Source organism: Zosterops lateralis (assembly GCF_965231275.1).
Source record: "Zosterops lateralis genome assembly, chromosome: 3".
Lineage (NCBI taxonomy): Eukaryota > Metazoa > Chordata > Aves > Passeriformes > Zosteropidae > Zosterops > Zosterops lateralis.
The window spans coordinates 67863204-67882013 of record NC_139764.1 but is presented as its reverse complement, the minus strand read 5'-3'; the positions used below and the strand labels follow the sequence as shown (position 1 = coordinate 67882013).

The following is an 18810-nucleotide window of genomic DNA, read 5'->3' as shown; positions in this document are numbered from 1 at the left end:
ATCAGATTTATTATTAATTATTGGTGTCATTATTACACAGCACCCATGAGCCCTGGCCGCCTAGCAAAACCCTGCACTGAATATTAAAATGCTAATTTCCCTCTGAGATGAGAACTTGCTGGTGTCTGTCTGCTCATTTGTTTGCAAATGTCGTTTTCCTGTCGAGGCTGTATTCCCAGCAGGCATGGCAAGGAAATGCTTGCATAAACAGCCCCTGTTTAAGAAACCTTCTATCTCACACATTCGTGCGTTACAGCCCTAATCGGGATTACTGTGACACCATAAGAAAAACGTTTCGTTTTGTCTGATGCCTTTTAAAGATTTTTATGGTGCCTTCAGAGCACCTCTGTGCAGCAACACCATTAGGATATATTGTAGGAGATGCAGTTTCCTTCTGCAAAGCGTGGTTTAGCTGGCTGTAAGAGGTTATATTAAGGGACAGCTCATTTTTGTGTCTCTGTGTAAGCCTCCAAAAGGCGCGCTGGTGTGTGACTGCTGCAGCTGTCTGGGTTTTGCCCCGGTGTCGGGTTCTCACTGGAGGAGCGGGTGGCAGCACAGCCCTGGCAGCGCTGCTGTCCCGGGCCAGGTGCCAGAGCCCGCCCGGGCTGGGGGGAGCCCCTGCACCGCTGCCAAAGGGCCCAGGGCTGACACCCTCTCCGCTGGCACAGCACACAAGTCCCTCTATTTTTAATGCCAGCGATTAGTGGGGCACAGTTAAAACACCAAGGACAGCTTGGTGGTGAGGGGCCTCAGGAAAAGCAGAGTAAAATGCTGCGGCTCTGCAAGTGAAGCAAGAAATGTTGTTCCTCCTTCCCCCCCTGGGCTGAGTTTCCTTGGACAGCTGCATGTGAGGTGCCAATCTCCTGAGCATCACCCTCCATTCTCATTGATGAAGTATGTCCTGAAAACACCTGAATTCCCTTCACCTCAGCTGTGTGTTTTCCAGCAGTTAGTGCAGTGTGGGAATTCATGCTACATTTTAAGGTAACTAAGCCAGCATTCAGTTATATGGCAGAGGGAGCAAAATAATTTGGCACCAACAAATGCAAGCGCAGCAGTTCAGCTTAAAACAAATAAATCAATGAAACCAGGATCTCTCCCTGCAGGTATTTTTTGTGAGAGCCTGCCATTATCACCCCTCTGCCATTGAGCAAGACTGGCAGCGTTATCTCAAGTTGTGCAATACCCTGAATATTTCAGTCTATTTCAACAGCTCTGTATTGTGGGGGATACAGACACACGGCCAGAAAGTAGCTTAGGGAGAAAGATGGACAGTTTTTGCAGCTTTGCAGTGAAATTCACACACATGCATAGCACAGGCTATCTCATTAATCTTCTTTTTATAATCATGGTACCCATCCCATTTATAAACAACTGCTTTATATTTAGAGCCATGTGTCTGCCTTCAGGTGCTCATACAAGGTGATTGCAGTGAGGCTTGCTGCTCCCAGACTGGATTTCTACATAACCAGTAATAATCTCCTTCCCAGGTTAGGGATGCAATCATCTTTGCAAGTTTAAAAGTTTATTACAAAAAAGGCACAGCTAGCACACCTGAGTGACACAAGAGAGTGAAATGAAACAGAGTGGGAAATTTTGTGGGAAAAAAAATCAAAGCTAAGATGTAGCAAAAGTCATTGCAGGTATTGGCTCCTCTAACTCAACTCTAAAAGAAGCCACTGTCACAGGAGCCAGAGCTGATACCTGAGGGTGCCTGTCTTCTGGCACCAGAACTGCTCCCAGCTTCGTTTCTGAACTGCCCATAGCTTTAATTCTGGAATGGTTCAAAATGTACAGAAGCAGACATTGAGCAGACATACTGCCTGGTTCTGCACAGATAGATGTGCTGTAATGCCACAATTTCCCAGAAAAAAACTGCCCAAAATCTCTGTCTCACACAACTGCCACTGCTCACAATCAGGATCGAACACTACTCCAGCCTGCCCAGCCACAAAACTCAGCTTAATTTAGTCCTACTGGATACAAAAAGAAAATTAGTAGGGAACAAAAAAAGGAACCATGCCAATGATGGACAATGCAGAACAGTTTATTCCAGCCCAGCTATTCACAGAGGGGAAAGAAGGGCAGAGAGAAGGCAGACTGAGCCATCAGCACAAAGAGCACCCCCCTGGGGAGGTTCTTGCTCTCCTGCAGAAGCCCATCATGTGCTGCCTGGGGCTGGCCAGTGTCCTCACTGCCAGTGGCATTCACTCTCTGCAGCCAAGGAGCACTGAGCCTGCTAGCAGAGGAGTGAAGCTGGTGGAGAGCACAGAGCAGAGCAGCCCTTGGCAGGTGGGCCAATCTGCTGCTCCTGCTGGTGGTGCTAATGGTGCTTGACCCAGCAGGCTGGGCCCTTGCTGTGCCTCTGCTCTGCACATTAACTCAGCTTCCAGCATCATCTGACAGCTCAGACATGAAGAAGGCAAAATACATGTCGAGTAATGTGGAAACCAGGTTCCCTGTGCAAACAGAAAGACTCAAGCAAAACACTGCTTATCTCCACAACAGAGATAGGGGAAGGGAGGCACTCGCTGTAAATCACAGCATTGCTCTTTCTGCACTGGGAGCATGTACTCTTTGCCTGGTTGCCTGGGCCCCAGACCACAAGAGCATTCTGGTATGTAAATAGATTCAGGCCAGTGCCTGAATCTGCTACTCTGAGGCACAGAACTCCCAGATGTCCACTCTGAACTCACCAACATCTGCCCCATCGTGTCACTGAAGTGCCCACACAGACCTCACTGCTCTGCCTGCCCCAGCCAGGCACTTCAACAGCTCCTCCTCAGCCTGTGGAGATCACTCTCAGCTGTGGTGTTGGTCCCAGCATGGGCAGGTCCTGCTTCTTTTTGTGGTCTTGCCCTGCTGACCCCACAGCCAACACTCCACCAGCCTCATCTCATCCTCCTGCAGTCCCAGAGGAAAGACACTGGCGATGCCTGCTTTGGCAAGAAAGTGCCACAGCCCTGAATCCAGCACAGCTCAGGGCTACAAAACTGCAGAGAATAGGCTGAGTCTGGGATGGTCATCACTGCAGGCCCTGGTGGTGGTGGGCAGAAGCTGGACACAGAGACAAGATGCTGGCGTCAGGATGTGTGTGAATGCCAGGCAGTGGCAGATCAGGAATTTCAGGGCTTCTCTTTGAAGGTCATATACCTCTGCAACCTTTCCAGAGCAGTGGGGTTATGGAATTGTATTGGACAGTAATGCAGTCTTCAGTCTCACCATCTGGAAACAATGGAGTGATGAACCCTTGGCCCTTGATCCTGTCAGAAATATTGTCTCTGGCCAGAGCAATATTACCTAACCACAACAGCTTTCCTTTTGCAGCACTCTCTTGGGCTCCGTCCATCCCATGGGATTTGCCAGCAGATGGCAGGCAACCCCTGGCAGAGATCCTCACCAGCCAGCCACAGAAGTCTTGGCCAGCTACACTTGGCTACTGAACTCCTCAGTCCCACCTGAACAGCAGAAAACGCTCCTCCCAGCTCTCTGGCCCCTTTCCCAGTTCTATATTTAAGGAAGAAGAGGCCCATTATCAAACACTCCATGCCAACACCAAGGAGCAAACAGATACTGCTCCACAGACTTCAGATTTGGGGCCCTGTACCTGCTCACCCTGGTCATTGCCCAGGACAAGGGCCAACAAAAACCACTTTCACAAACTCCATCATAACAGGATGGAGGTGTCTCTGCTGGCAGAGACTCTTGCCAAGCAGAAAATGACAACAGCTAGGGACAGGCATTTCTTTTTCAAGCCTCAAGAAGCTGTTTGCAAAATCAAAATCAGGATGCAACAGTTTTGCTGAAACCTCCCAGTGAAACCAGTGACAAGCCTGCTCTAAAAGGTTCTAGGAAAGGAGTTGGCTCAGAACCATGTTCTAATTTTTTGTGGTTTATGTGTTGGAAAGTATTTAGCCAAAGTTCTGTAGAGAAATGTGAAATTTACATTTGATTGTAGGTGTCTTAAGAGAGGAAAACCCACCAAAAAAACCCCTAACTAATATACAGCAGTCTCATCCTAAAGAGCCACTCCTCTGCTGGCAGGCCTGCAAGCCCTGGCTCTCCCAGGTTTATCAGGAGTTGTGGCTGGTGCTGGTGGGACAGAGCTGGCTCTATGGTCATTCCAGCTCAGTGGAGCAGCCCCAGCTCTGTGGCTGCTGGGCTGGGCAGCAGGACCTCATGGCTCTTCTCCTTTCTCCAGCTTGCACCACACTGACCAGCTGCCAAAGTCTGCCATACATTGCCTTATTCACACTCCAGCACTCGGGAGGTGCAAGGCCTGGGCACAGGCTGAGGTGCTTCTCACTGCAGTTCTCCACTTGCAGGTGCACATGCTCAGAGGAGGTCAGCAGCTCTCAGAGGCACAGCAGACCAGTGGATTTTTGCCCACCTATTGGCATCACCTGGAGCCAGTTGGAGTATGAGGGGACTCCTGAGCACAGCATCCACTGGCCTGGCTGCCTCTGCCCTGCTCACACACACACAGTTTGCAAGCTGGTGTGCTCCCAGTGTGGTTGAAAGGTTGCTCTCCTCTCCAAGCATGTCAGCAGCTATAGCACAGCCCTCACAGGGCCAGCTCTGCCCACACAGGGTGTGTGCTGTCCCACACCTCTCATCCTCCATACATGTTTTCCCAGGGGTCACACCAGCTCCTCCAGGAGCCAGTAGAGCCACCACCCCTGCAGTGGTGCCTGCCAGGAGCTGTGGTGAGCAAAGCTGGGGTTTGGGGTTTGAGACAGCAACAGCTCTACTGCCCAGATGCCTGGTCTTGCTGCAGCCCCAGTACTGGGCAGCCCTGCACCTTGTCTGCATGTCCGATGCCCTCAGGCTGCCCAGGGGCTCAGAGAGATCTCAGGCCCTTTCAGGGTTCTTATTTTGGGATCGATGTTCTTCAAAATCTTCATCAAGAACACAGAAAATGGGGTAAAATTCACCCTCAGCAAGTTTGCAGATGGCATAAAGCTGAGCACTGCAGTTGGCACAATAGAGGGAGAGGATGCCATCCAGAGGAACCTGGACTGACTGGAGAAGTGGATCCATAAGAACCTCATGAGGTTCAACAAGGCCAAGTGCAAGGCACTGTAGGGTCAGGACAATCCCAGAGGTGAGTACAGGCTGCAAGAAGAACAAAGAGCAGCCCTTCGGAGCAGGATTTGGGGTTCTCCTGGATGAAAAGCCGGATGTAAGCCAGCTGAGCACTTGCAGGCCAGAATGCCAAACACCTCCTGGCTGCATCAAGAGATGTGGCCAGCAGGTCAAGAGAGGTGATTCTGCTCCTTTATTCTGCTCTCTGAGTCCCCCCCCGCCCCCGGAGTGCTGCATCCAGCTCTGGGGTTCCCAGCACAGGAAAGATGTGAACCTGTTAGAGTGAGTCCAGAGGAGGCCATGAAGATGATCAGAGGGATGGAGCACCTCTCCTGACCTGACAAGCTGAGAGACCTGGGAATGTTCTGGAGAAGGCTACAGGGAGACCTCCTTGTGGCCTTTCAGTACCTTGAGAGGGCTTACAAAAAGAAGGCAAAGAGACTTTATATGGGCAGATAGTGACAGGACAAGGGCCAATAGTTTTAAACTGAAAGAGGGCAGGTCTAGATTAAATGTAAGGAAGAAACTCTTTACTGTGGGGGTGGTGAGACACTGAAACATGTTGCCCAGGGAGTTGTGGCTGCCCCATCCCTGGAAGTGTTCAAGGTCAGGTTGGACAGGTACCTGAGCAACCTGATCTAGTGGAGGGTGTCCCTGCCCATGGCAGGGGGTGAACTCTATGATCTTTAAGGCCCCTTTGAAAACAAACCATTCTATGATTCGACAGGTCTGTGGTGACATTAGTACTACTGAGGTCCAGCAGCAGTGACTGCTACAGGTTCATGCTGCCCAGCTACAAAGCAAAGACAATAAGCACGCTGGTGTTCCAAGAATCCAGTGGAGGAGTCAAAAAGGGGGTCCCAACCCCTCACTGGAGAGCCTTGTGTAAAAAACAAGCAGTGAGAAACTCCTGTGGAATGGCACTTACTCACAGTTCGTAATACCATAGTTCACATATCATAAAATCTTAAGATTCATCTAGGTTGAAAGAGACCTTTAGGATCAGTAAGTCCAACTATAAGGAGAACACAGCCAAGTCCACCAAGCTGAGGCAAAGTCAGCTGAGCCTGTTCCCACCAGGCTGGCTGGGTCTGGCACGCACCACATATACCCACACGCACATGGCTGTTAAAGCATGTTCTGGTGACAGAGAAATGTGGGGTGATTCAAGAGAAAATAATGAAGCCACTCCCACCTGCCTGTGTGAATGTGACTCATGTGGGCTCAAACCCCAGCCAGATACAATCAACAGTTCATAAATGAAATATAAAAGAGCACCCCCTGAGGCCTGGCAGCCTGTCCCACCTCTCTCTCCCTACCAGGATGTCAGTCTCTCTAATGGATTCTGTCAGGGTTTGTTCAGATCCTCCCTAAATGACCCTGTCCTCATTCCCTGCCAGCATCTGGAAGGGAAGCAAAAACGCACATTTTCAAGGGTTTTCTGGAAGTGGGTCTAGCTCTCACCCTCTCCTCCCCCAGTGGGAAAGTCATTTGAGTCAGTGTAGTCTTGAGCTGGGAATCTTCCTCCAAAGCAGCTGGTACCTGGGACTTTGCAGGGAGGCAGGTCAGGCTACAGAGTGAGGAGAGCAGGATGATGATGCCAGTGGGTGCTCAGGGTCCCATTCTGCAGAGCACAAGGGGCAGCCAGTCCCCTCCTTGATGTCTGAAGCAGGAATCATCTTGCAGCCCTCAACAAGATGCTGGAGATCCCCTTCTTGCTTCAGACCCTCTGCTACCTCCCCTCTCTCAAGAGGCTGAGGCTGCTTGCCCAGCAGATGATTTAAGGAGGCAGCAGCTTCTTGCTTGCAGAGGGCTTGCATGAACCACACCTTGCCTAGTCCAGGTGGGCCATCTGGAGCCCCACACAAGCATAGTATTTGCAGACTTCCTTTTGCCTGCCATGCCCTAGGGATTCAAGTTTCCATCAGCCCTTACTGTTTAACTTGCAGGTCAATAAGATATATTTCCTCAGCAGACTCATGTTCCCCAAGTAGAGGATCCAGCTTCATGGCAGATGATGCCTGCCATACTGCTGAACTACCCAACTCTCTCCCATGAAGGACTTTTCTTCACAGCTTCCTCAGTAGTCTTCAGTGAGGCACACAACACTTTCATTCACAATGGTATATCATATGTAAGAAAATTTGAAGACTAGAATCCCAAGAGGGCTCAGGCTGTGCTCTGAAATATGTGCTGTCATGTTAGATATCTCAACAGACAAATATCCAAGCTGCCAGACAGTTCCCCAGGACAGCAGACAGCACTGGCAGCAGATACCCTCCCTGGCAGTAAAGTGAAACAAAACACCCAAAGGCCCTCTGAATACACCTTTATTTAAAATGCATCTGCCATTAACCATAAAATGGTCTCCTCAGATACAGATTGCCAGGTGTCTGAAGAAGAGAGGCTTTGTGTAGGACTGGGCAAAGCTGAGGCATAAAATGAAAAAGGGCATTTTTGCCAAAGCTTAGAGCAGCCCTAGCAGATGAGAACACAGCAGGGAAAAAAGATTGGAAGGGATCAAACCTTCCTCAAGTCCACCTAAATCCAGCGAACTGCTAGTTACTGTGAGACCCTCCTGTGGGACAGCACAGCAAAACAAGATCTGTATCTGGGGCACTGCAGAGAAGCAGAACACACTTCTCAAAACTTCCCAAAGTCCAGCCTTCACCCACATGTGGGACTCATAAGACTGTCCAAGAAACCTCAGAGCCAAAACTATGTTGGAAGATGGGTACTGCAGCCCCACTCCATGTAGGCACGCAACCACAGAGCAGTGCCACCCTCCCAGTCAGGAGTGAGCTGGTCTTCACGTGGCACCCCTCCTCTGCCTCTCCTGCCGGAGGCCCTGGGGAGCGGCGTGCGTGGGGGGAAGCGACGCACAACATGCCCATCGCTGCGCTGGCTGGCACCTTGCTGCTGGCACCAGCCTCCTTCACACTTCCAGTTTGCAAGGCTGGGACTTGCCATGGGGCTTCAGGAGCCCCAGAGAGTTTCTGTGAAGCACCACAGCGTTTGTGAAGTGTCCATGAGAGAGGATCCCAGGGCCAGAGCACCTCTGTCCCAGAGAGGAGTGGCACACCAGCAGCACTACTCTCTTCCAGGCCGCCCCAGGCGCTGCTGGCACCTCCCCAGGACGCCCACTGCTGCAACGTGTGTGGACAGCTTGCAGAAGGTGGGGGCCCAGGCTCCTGGGGGCTGGGCAATCTTCCTTCCCATCTCCACAGGTAGGCCCCGCTCCAGAGCTGCTCCATGGTGGCACGTTGCATCCACTGCTGCTTGCACCCACCACTGCTGCTGCCAGCCAAGAGGGGACCTCTGCATCCATCCCAGAGCCTCCCAGCAGACCAGCCCAACAGCTCACATCCATCAACAGCAGTAAACCTCCACATCAGGTCTGTGCAGGGGCTGAGAGACCCGCCTGTGCCACACACCATGTTCCCTTGCAGAAGGGATGGTTCCAGCTGGGAGGAGGTGGGTCTGGGTCAGGTAACTGCACTCCCAGCCAGCAGCTGCAGGGCTGGGAGCTGGTCTGGCACCCAAGGAAGTGATCCCATTACACAGTGGGGACGTCTGGCCCCCAACACCCCAGGCTGTGGTACGTGGGATAAACCTGAGCCCTGCTCTGTGAATGCTTGTTGCTTCGCGTATCTGTCTCTCAGGTCAGCTCAGCGCCAGCTGGGCCGCCCTGCTAGCTGTGATACACCCAACAGTACCTTCGCGTGGGTTTTTGGTTCCGCAGTCCCTTTGCCTTAGCTGTCTCGGCCGTGGTTAGAAAGAGGGGACACTCCAGGCTCAGGGAGAAAAGGTTTTATTCGGGTAACTCAGGGAGCAGCCCCTGGTTCCAGGCCTGTGCCTCTGGGGAGTGACCCCGGGCCTCGGTTACAGGGGGTTTTTGTTCCCCCAAATCTCAGGGGTGGACACCAGTTACAGAGACCAATCACACAAAACCAGGTGGGTAAGGTCAAAATGCAATACACAACATTAACAAATCAGGTGAATTTGGGATGTGGTCCTGTGAGACCCACCAATCCCTGTCAGACACCTCTCCTGAAGGTTTTGGGGCCTGGGGGATGGTGGACATGTGGGGGAGAAGTACAATGGGATGGGGGAAAACACAATAGGACGATCGAAACCCAGGGCAGAGGATTAGAGTTGTCTTGGCAACTCTTATCAACCTCTGATAAGCACATTCCAAGACAGTAGCTTTACCTGGCTAGGGTTAAAGTCCAATTTACATCAAACCTACAACTAAGAAACTTATGATACTATTCCAGCACCCCCACAAATGCTCAGCGCTGTTATATTTAGGATGCATAGCTATGCTGGCTACACAGGGTATCCTGTTTTCTCAGGGCATTTTTGAGAAACAAGTTATTCCTCAGCTCCACATTTGGATATGTGCGTGAGAGCAGCACGGCATAGGACGCTTTCTTAGTTTTTTTGGTTTATGAAGTGATAGGAACTTTCAATGTTAACACAGTTTTATTAATCACACTGGCCTAAATAAACTTAGGACATATCCCAATAATTTAAACATGCACGCTCTTGGAATTCACCTGTTGGGTAAGATCCTGAAATGCCAAAGCAAAAGTGCATTTTCTTTTCATAATCACACATAGTATATCTAGAAACCATCCTTAATCTCACAGAAGCAGGAGTAATTCTCACTCTCTTCCTGTGTCCCCTCCATAACCATGCCGTGGCGCATGTACTGGACTTCCAGCCCACACAAGGACAAGACTGAATGGTGCTGTGGTGCTCCTTTGAATTTATTTTCAAGGTAATGTGTAGGTTATCCAGAGTCAAGGCCAGTGCTTTGCTGGTCTCCTCACAGCCACACATGAAATATCCCACAGGAGCTAGGCGGAATACAGATGGATTACCACATCCCTGATGCACGAGAAGCAGCAGTGATAATGCAGTCTTGGAATAGTACAACAACCGTGTATTAATAAAAGCATGACGCACTGCGACTGATTTATGAGCTTGGCACGTTAGGCGGGAAGAGAATATTCCTGGTTCTGATAGAGCTGGCAGGTTGTTCCTTACCTCCTCCAGCACACACAATCCACTGACAAGTATTTTATAAGATTTACATTAGCAAGTCTCAGTTCAGCATGTCTCCACAGACAATATATGTAAATGTTATTGAGTGAGATTGAATTCTTGGAGTTGGAAGTGTACAGCCACTGTTCAAATATTATACATGTCAGAATCTCAGATGACCCAAATGCACTTCAAACACCTCTAATATTGCTCTGTATGACAAGAGAAGCTGCTTCCTTCCTGCTTTCCAGAACCAACTGTTTCAAAGTCACAGGAGACTTCCAGCTTTCATCTAGCAGTAGCATGATGTAGAAGCAACTCTTGATAAATCCCCATTGGGACATACCACCAGGGTGTGTTAGTAGATGTCCCTATTGTTTCTTAAATGAGTAGGGATTTATTTCTATGCTTGTGGAATACTGCAAGCTAGAAGAAAACTTTCAGATGTTTAAAAAAAGATCCATTATTATTACCAGGGGAAGTATTCTGAAACCACAAACTATGCAGATTTTCATGCATTTATGGGTGGGCAAGACCAAAGTCTATAAACTTCTGGATGTGATCAAGTCAGTCTCCTTGCTAGGGGCAGGGAATTTTGCAAAGGTGACTAACGCACATCAATTTGCTTTCTACAGTTGTGATGCTGCACTTACAAATACTTCTCTTTCAAAAGCAAGTGTTTCCCAAGAATTGCAGTTACTACACAACATCACGGTATGATCTGCCTCCTTGAATCTCCTCTGCTGCAGTGGAAGGATTGACACCAACAAGGGAAAAGCCCGATCTCCTTCGGTTCCTCTTCAGAGCAAGTTAAATCTCTGAGTTTTACTGCCAAAACCAAACTACTGGAAACTCTCCTTCTTTCCTTCTGTACCACTGCAAAAACAAGTCATAAAATTACAAAAGGTTGAAAACCGAAAATCATAATTACACTTTCACAAATTACTCATTCCACATCATACTAGATAATAGCAAGATGTTTTAGAACAATAGATGTTTTAGAACTCCACAGCCAAGCAGCAATTATATGATCTGATAATTTACAATCATCTCATAACACTGTCTGTCAAACTGGGGGGCCACAGGAGCCTTTTGCATAAGACTTTAAGCCTTTAAATTTGCACTTCTCTGGCTCACCTTTCAGCCAAGGAAGTGTATTTTTGAAAAAGCTGATTGCTTTTCCACAGACCTGAGCTTATAGGTTAAAGTTCAGTGTCCATTTGTGTAAATTGTCTGCAAGACTCTGAATTGACAGTGGTGTCCCTGACCAGGTCACACATGCAGAATTGAGATTATCTTTTCAGAGCAGGGCTGTGCCACATTGCTCAGACAAGGGCAGAAAACATTTTTAGCAAATGTTTAAAAACTCATACTTGAAAGTATTTAGAATTTCATTATGATCTGGAGAACTTCAGATACCTAAACTTGATAGCATTAAAACTTTTCTTCAAAATCAAAAGACTGCATGCTTCCACTCCTTCTTTACCTCCACAATGTCCCAGGGAATTCCTATTTGTGGATACAGGGAAGAATCTTACCAGTGTAGGCTTACATGCAGGCCACAGAAAGAATGTCTGAGGCAGACTTCACTTGGCATATTTGGTTCATAATTAAAACTTTGTCTGCTACTGATAGGTATGACAAATTCCTTTCTTCAGTGCTTCAGAGTTCAGGTTTTTTGGTACTGGAGACATGGTGTCTTGTGGGATGGAGATGGCATAAAATGTATTATTGTTTGCTATCACATCCCAGATTCAGTAGCAAATAACTTTTTTTAAAGTAATATTTAAAAACTAATTCAGATTTTCTTTTACTAATTTTTTGCCATGTTTACTGACAGTGCAAGCAAAGCAGAAATCCATTCTGGGAATGGACTGGGGCACAGGTATCCTTTCTGTAATGATTTCAATATACCAGCTTTATTCAAAAAACTTCTTACTGAGTAACATCATAAGACATTTTAGCTAAGGAAATGTATTGCTGAATACTTTGTTCAGCCACGTGTTGTGTGCATGCAATGCACATGTAGAAGTTAAATACTCTCAGGCTGTCTGTCCTCCTCATAGTGCTTCAAAGGACACACATAATAATCATAGAACTGCCTTGTTACAGACCCTACAATACACATAGGAGTATGCCAATACACCAAGCTGGAAAAAGTGATCCTATTCCAAGGCAAGTACATATATATATAAATATTAGGTAGGTTGATATTAATTTCAGACTTGCAATAATAATAGTAATAACAACAGCAACATTTTTTTAAACACCTACTCTGGATTAACTTCGAAATCTGTTACATAACAGCTGTGGTACTCCTCCAGCAATTTCAGCAGCTCAGCTATGACTGCACACACATCTTTCATAACCTTGTTGGTGATTTTAATCTACTTCAACAACTATTCTAATAAATATTTCTTGCAAATGAAAAAAATCATTGTAGTAATTATGCAATAATAATTTTCTAAATTACTGTAAAACCACCAAAATAAGCCAAACCTTTTGTTTTTTCTGTGATCATAAACAAGGACATGAAACTTCCTGGAAAGTAAAAGAGCAGAACCTATCTATTAAAAACCATTACAGGTACACAATCATCAACCTTTGCTGGATATTGGAATAATGCTTGCTCAGGTTCTGTTATTAGCCAGATGAAACTGATATTGGCACTAACATGGTACTTCTTGTGTTAAAATAGCACATGAAAAGTGACAACACTACCTACTGTGTAAAGTCCAGTAGTGAAACACCATGATATTATAGTGATTATTATTCATATTCCAGAGCGCTGCAAGCTCCAGTCACGAAGCTACTGTATCAGAACAAAATGACTGTTCTTGTCACAGGGAGCTGGCAAAGGGCATGCAGGGAGATGATAGATGGATGCAGACAGACTGGAAGGCAAAATGAACACTGGAACAGTTTTCATTAACACAACAGATATGACTCCTTGCACACCAGCAGTGTAAAATAGAAAACTTCTGTATATGTCAAAGCCAAAGGGTTTTAATGAGGGATGCAGGAAATGCCTAGGAGGGAATTTTCCAGAAATTTATGCAACAGCTCTTCAGGAGCAATGGGCAATTGGAAACAGAGCCTAAAAATGCTTATTTAGAAGTCTAAAAATGAAGGGCGCAGAGGCTGACCTGGTGCGACAATCAGACCAAGAGATAATTTAGATAACGTCTTGATTTGAGTAAGAGGGATGGCGTAACAGCAGGCTTTGGCAGATGAGCATGTGAAGAGAGAAGCTTTACAACTAATGCAACAGAGATGGCAGAGCCAGGGCAATAACACAAAGCAAGAAGCAACAAGTCAAAGCAAAAGACTAATAAACAACCCACTCTGCAACTTTCTCAGTGGCTGTGAAATCAAAGTTCTTTAGCTGTCAAGGACAAAAAAGGGACACCATAATTCAGATCAGTATGAACAGGATGGATTAGACTGTAAACTGCATGACCAGGTAAGAAAAACAGGGAGAGAGATACACTGTAGAAGAAGGGAGACTGAGACAGAGCTGGCATAGGAGGTTTTAGAAACATCCAAGTCAAAGCTGTTTACTAAGCACAATCGTATCAACAAAAGGAGAACAGAAGCAGAAACCATCAGGGTTACATAGTTGGGAAAATTCAGTTGCATTGAGGCTGAAGGAACAGCTCTGTCTCAAGGTGTCAGAGATGCAGACTAAGCTTTTTGTCAAAAGGCCGCTCCTATTCCCACCCCTGTGTAAAAGATACATCAAAAAACAAAGCCTATTTCTTAAGGCAATGGGCAGTGCAAGTAAATCCCAACTGTTCTTACCCACACAACTGTTTATGGAGAAGACAAGTGGGATTTTTGGAAGAAGTTATCCATCCGTCCGTCGATCCATCCATCCATCCATCCATCCAATAAGAGTTAGAGGAACAGAAACACACAGACTAGCAAACCACACAAAATCCCACTTTGAAAACCCACCAGTATGCTCCAGCTCATACTTTCCGTGTTGCCACCTGAAATATTTGAAATGCTCCAAGGTCCAGCAGGAGGAGAAAGCAGGAAGGTATTTATTTCCAGAACACAGTAAAACAGCTTTCTTTTTTAGAAGATGCATCAACAGGATTGTCATGCAAGCAATAATGAATCCCAGCAAGTGCCATCTGTGTGGCACACCAGCACGCTTACAGGCAAAGAGCAAAACCTGAGAGAACACTCCATCAATCCTGCTTTCCATAAGGCTTCATTCTATTTCGATAGACACATAGCCATGAATATCCTCGTGGGCATTTTAAAAGCTGTAATTTCAACTCTGAGGTTTTGCAAGCTTTGTTTCGTGTGGTGTACGATATCATAAACATCCTGAATATAATTACAACCGCAATTTTGTGGGCTGTATTTTCCCTACTGGTAGCCCAAAGTTGATGCTTACAAAAACTTTTCTGCACGCTTATTTGATTTGAACTTTTTATTATTATTACAAATGTATATTATTTTATTAAAAAAATTCACACTGAAGCAAAGTCAATTCCATTTCATTACAACCAAGAATATAAAATAAATGCAATGAACTCATAGCTTAGTTTTAACAGTCATTTCAAGAGTGACATCAGGACAACTTAAAAGCAGTAAACTCTCAACTCCAGAATGAGAAACAAGTATTTTGCTTTGTGATTTTGGTAGCCCATTGGCACGGGCACTGCTGAATGAAGCCACCACAGATCTAGAGCGGCAAAGTTTTGTGGCAGCACCAGGCGCGTACACGATAATTTCTAATGGAAACTACAAAAATGAAAGATGCGTGCATGAACTTATTAGGAAAAAAAATAACTGAATAGAGACAGGCACACTTCCACAAATAGTAAACATGGGAATATACAACTAGGACAACTTGAAAAGTTACTACCTTACATATATAAAAAGTTCTTTAAATTGCTGTTAAAAAGGACATGTTCTGTCCAGATTTTGTGTAATACTTTTTAGTGTCTACACAAGACAAATTTTTAAAAAAATTAAATAGCATTAATTTACTACTAAATATTTAGGAGATAACAGTGCATTAAGGACTTTTTTTCATATAGTAATACACATCGCTCCTGTCTGGCGACATTTTTAGAAGATTACGTATGGCCTTATGTACAATACATTTATTTAATCCTAAAACAATTCTTTGCTTAATGGTGTTAAAGTACCATTCCTGAAGATTATGAAGGGGAACTAAGCTTATTATGTTTATATAAAATATCATACATATTTGAACACTTCTAGCTTCCCACCACCCCTCCCACTACAGATGCGCTTCCCTCCCCCTTCCCAGATACAGTGTCACAGATACAGTGCAGGAGTCGCAGCTTTCCCTATATTTTTCCTTCATTGTGCAGTTTGTGCTACATAAACTTCACCAATCCAGACTAGGCTGCTCATCCCATTATGTCCCCACATTTGTTTCCTCTGAGCCATGACGTGAAAAGCTGTGCTCAGCAGCCTGCTCTCCCACCAGGATGGAGAAGACAGCTCTGCGCCTCTCGCTACAGGTGTGAAACACTTTGGTGAGGGTGTACAGGTTTATGGGCAGAGACAGAGCTGAGTAATAAAGAAACTGCATAGGCAAAAAAAAGCCCATAAAGATGACATGGCCCTGGTTTCCCACGACAAACTGCACAATTCACTTCTGAAAGAGAAGAGTTTTCTACCTCATGGGATAACCCCTAGGCAGCAAGGCTTCTTCCACTATGACTGCCACCCACCCTGGCAGCATGCATCAAGCTCCCAAGAAAAGGCAAATTATTTCACCCCAGGAAGAAACTACAAGAGTGTGCAGTGTACATTTTGCAGCCAGTGCTGTTGCTTTTATTTGCTCTCTTCCCAGCTGTGAATTTGAAGGAACAGAGGAAGTCAGCTTGGCTTTGCCTGTGCACATAAAAGCTAGAGAAAGGAGTGGCATGTGCTCATCTATCAACCCAACCAAGGCAAAAATGCAAGTGCAGCTTAGAGAGGTTGTGGCAGTCACTCTAGAAGCTGGAAGTTAACTCAATTAAAGCACCTTACATTGCTGTGAAGTTTCACACTCTACATACAGATTAATCTACACCATGATTTGGCCTTATTGGCACAAGAGCCTGCCTTAATTAACCAATGGTTCCCTGCCACCTCCTGATCGTGTATGAATTTTGATGATCAGCTGCAGGTCTGAGCAGGGAAAAGAAATGTTAGATAACTGTAGTAGAAAAGACAAAATAATTTTGAGAGAACAGAAGGAGGAAAAGAACAGGAGGGGACAAAAATCACTCTCCCACAAGTTAATTTCCAGAAATGTGGCATTCAAATCACAGAAGTATAAAAGAAGTTTTACTTAATGACATTGGCTAAATATCCATTTGATCAAAAGTACTTCATCCTAACATCAGTAAGGGGGGAGACAGAATGTCATCCCAGAGTCACTGAAATAAAGGAACAATTAAAACCTGTTTTTTCAAACAGAGTACTACAGTATGCTTAAAATGTAGCATTTCATGGGCTATACATTGAAACTATCCTTTGGGAGATTATTTTTCCCCAGAAATATTTTTTTTCCTTTCAATTGCTTCATTTAGTTTTTCACCACCTTCTTATCCATTTGATGACAAAAGCAGGTTTTAGCTGCTTTTCCAGAGCAGCTGGGTGTTGTCAAAATCACATGATGGTAGGGATAGCCAAAGCAAGCCAACTGCTCACAAAAAGTAGGAAAACAGCATGAGATTGAGGAGGAAGGGAGCACTAAAGATGACTGAGAAATCAAATCCAGTAGAACCATGCATGTGACTAGCTGTGACAAAAAGCATTCTCCTCAGAGCAAACAGACCTACTCATCTGGCTACATCTGATCGTCACTTCAGTATGAATGTGTATTTCACCATTTGTGTGGGCACAGGGCAGAAGAGAACAAACTGCAGTATAAAAACTTGTCACCACTGACCATTTACACCTGAACTCTTCTCATTTCACCTTTTCTCTGGACACCAGCTGTAGAAGTTCACTGATGTTACACTGCCAGCAGTTTTCTAAATGCATTCCTCTAGGTTTTCTGCCACAGGAGTCAGCCTTATTTCTGAAGGCTGAAGCAAAAATGAAGCTGTCCCAAATTACATGTTGTGTTTCTCCGAATAACTGTGGTTCCAGAAGTTGGACAATAATCCTCTGATTATGCTTCTGAACTCTTGCTTAATTACTGGGGATTTTCTGCCAACCACCCATCTACTTACAGTCCCTTAGGCACAATCAAAACATGTTTGCTCTAGGGAAAAAGAAACATTTCAGTGCAATCAAGTGCATCTGGTGTAACTAATCTGGTTAATCATAGCAATGTGAGGGACACAGAATATGCATTATAAACAAGAAAAAGGAACAATTTTCAACATGCTTTTCAAACTGCACAATAATTTCTCTTAATTATAAATTCTAACATAAAATGATTAAATGCATTTGTTTTTGAAAGTCTTAGTATTTCTGTCACCTTTAAATTTTGAGAACTGACTCAGGAATGTGAAAGAAAGTTAAATTTATAGAACTCTCACACACATTAATAAGCTACTTAGCAGAAAAACAGAAAAAGCCCGTCATCCACATTCCTACTGAGACTTGAGGGCAGTAAATTCATTTTCCTGACTATTTTGGTGTCCAGCCTGGGAAGACATTCCATTCTTCTGTTCCAACAGATCGTCAAAGCATCTCCTTTTTATGTGACTGTCCTGGTTTCATTTAAAATAACGCTTAATTTAAAACTAGTCAGAGCATGATCACTGTGATTTCAAGAATTCAATGTGAATGAGTTAAGAAATATCAGCAATCTTCTGTTTGGCGTTCAGTCCAGTAGCATGAAGCATATCTGTTGCTGCAGAGACTTGGGTGGGTTTTTTTCTTTTTTCATTTTTCTTTTTTCATTTTATCAATTTTTAAAATTTTTTATTTTTAATACTTTGCCTGAAAACTAGACTAATAAAAACAGAATAGTAAAATACTCTGGAACAGTAAAATTTTGCTGTTCTTGACATCCATGAGCAAAACAGTAATATCCTGTGAAAATAACATAGTGCTTTAAAAAGGTGCAATATACCTGTATAGCTAAACTGGTTTGCCTAGTATAAAACTAACTATATACAAGCTTGAAAGCCTGGGAGTTCAAGATTTTAAAACTTTAAAATCCCATCAAAGAGATTGAAAAGACAGATTTATGGCAATCACTACAGCATAAGGAAGGTGCACCAGGAATCCTTCAAAATTCCAAAGGTTAAAGAAGTTAAGTGCTGGGTTCAGATCAGAAGGGTTCATTAGAGCAACCACAATGGAGCACATGCAAGGGGAGGGAAGAAGGAAAACTTCACAAGAATCTCCTTTATGGCAATAAAGGGATGGGGATGGGACAGGGGTGGGGGAAGTCTTCAGTGAGTGAAGTTTTCCTTTTGTCATCATGAATTTTAATTCTGCATCATAGTTTGTATTTTTGGTCTTCTCATCATTATGAACTTCATATTGCTGGAGTCTTCTGGCTTCTAGTCCGTTCCTTTCTGAGTGCAGCCGGTCAGGCCCCTCAGTACCTGTGAGACTGATGAGATTGGTGATACTGAGAGCTCTGCTGAGATGACGTGGAATAGCCCATTGTACTCTGGGACTGAGAAGATCCCTGAATGTTGCTTTGGTAACTCAGGCGCGAGCTGGAGTGCT

At 45.2% G+C, this 18810-nt stretch overlaps 1 protein-coding gene across 3 annotated transcripts in view; it reads right to left on the bottom strand.

The window, feature by feature from the left end:
- Positions 1-14583: 14583 nt before the first annotated feature.
- The window catches only part of CDK19 (cyclin dependent kinase 19), a 118665-nt gene continuing 114438 nt past the window's right edge, over positions 14584-18810 (bottom strand). For all 3 annotated transcript variants that reach the window (XM_083857488.1, XM_083857487.1, XM_083857489.1), the window contains exon 13: positions 14584-18808. In XM_083857488.1, the coding sequence (XP_083713614.1) occupies positions 18677-18808 (132 nt within the window). In that variant the 3' untranslated portion in view covers positions 14584-18676. The remainder of the gene's footprint in view (positions 18809-18810) is intronic.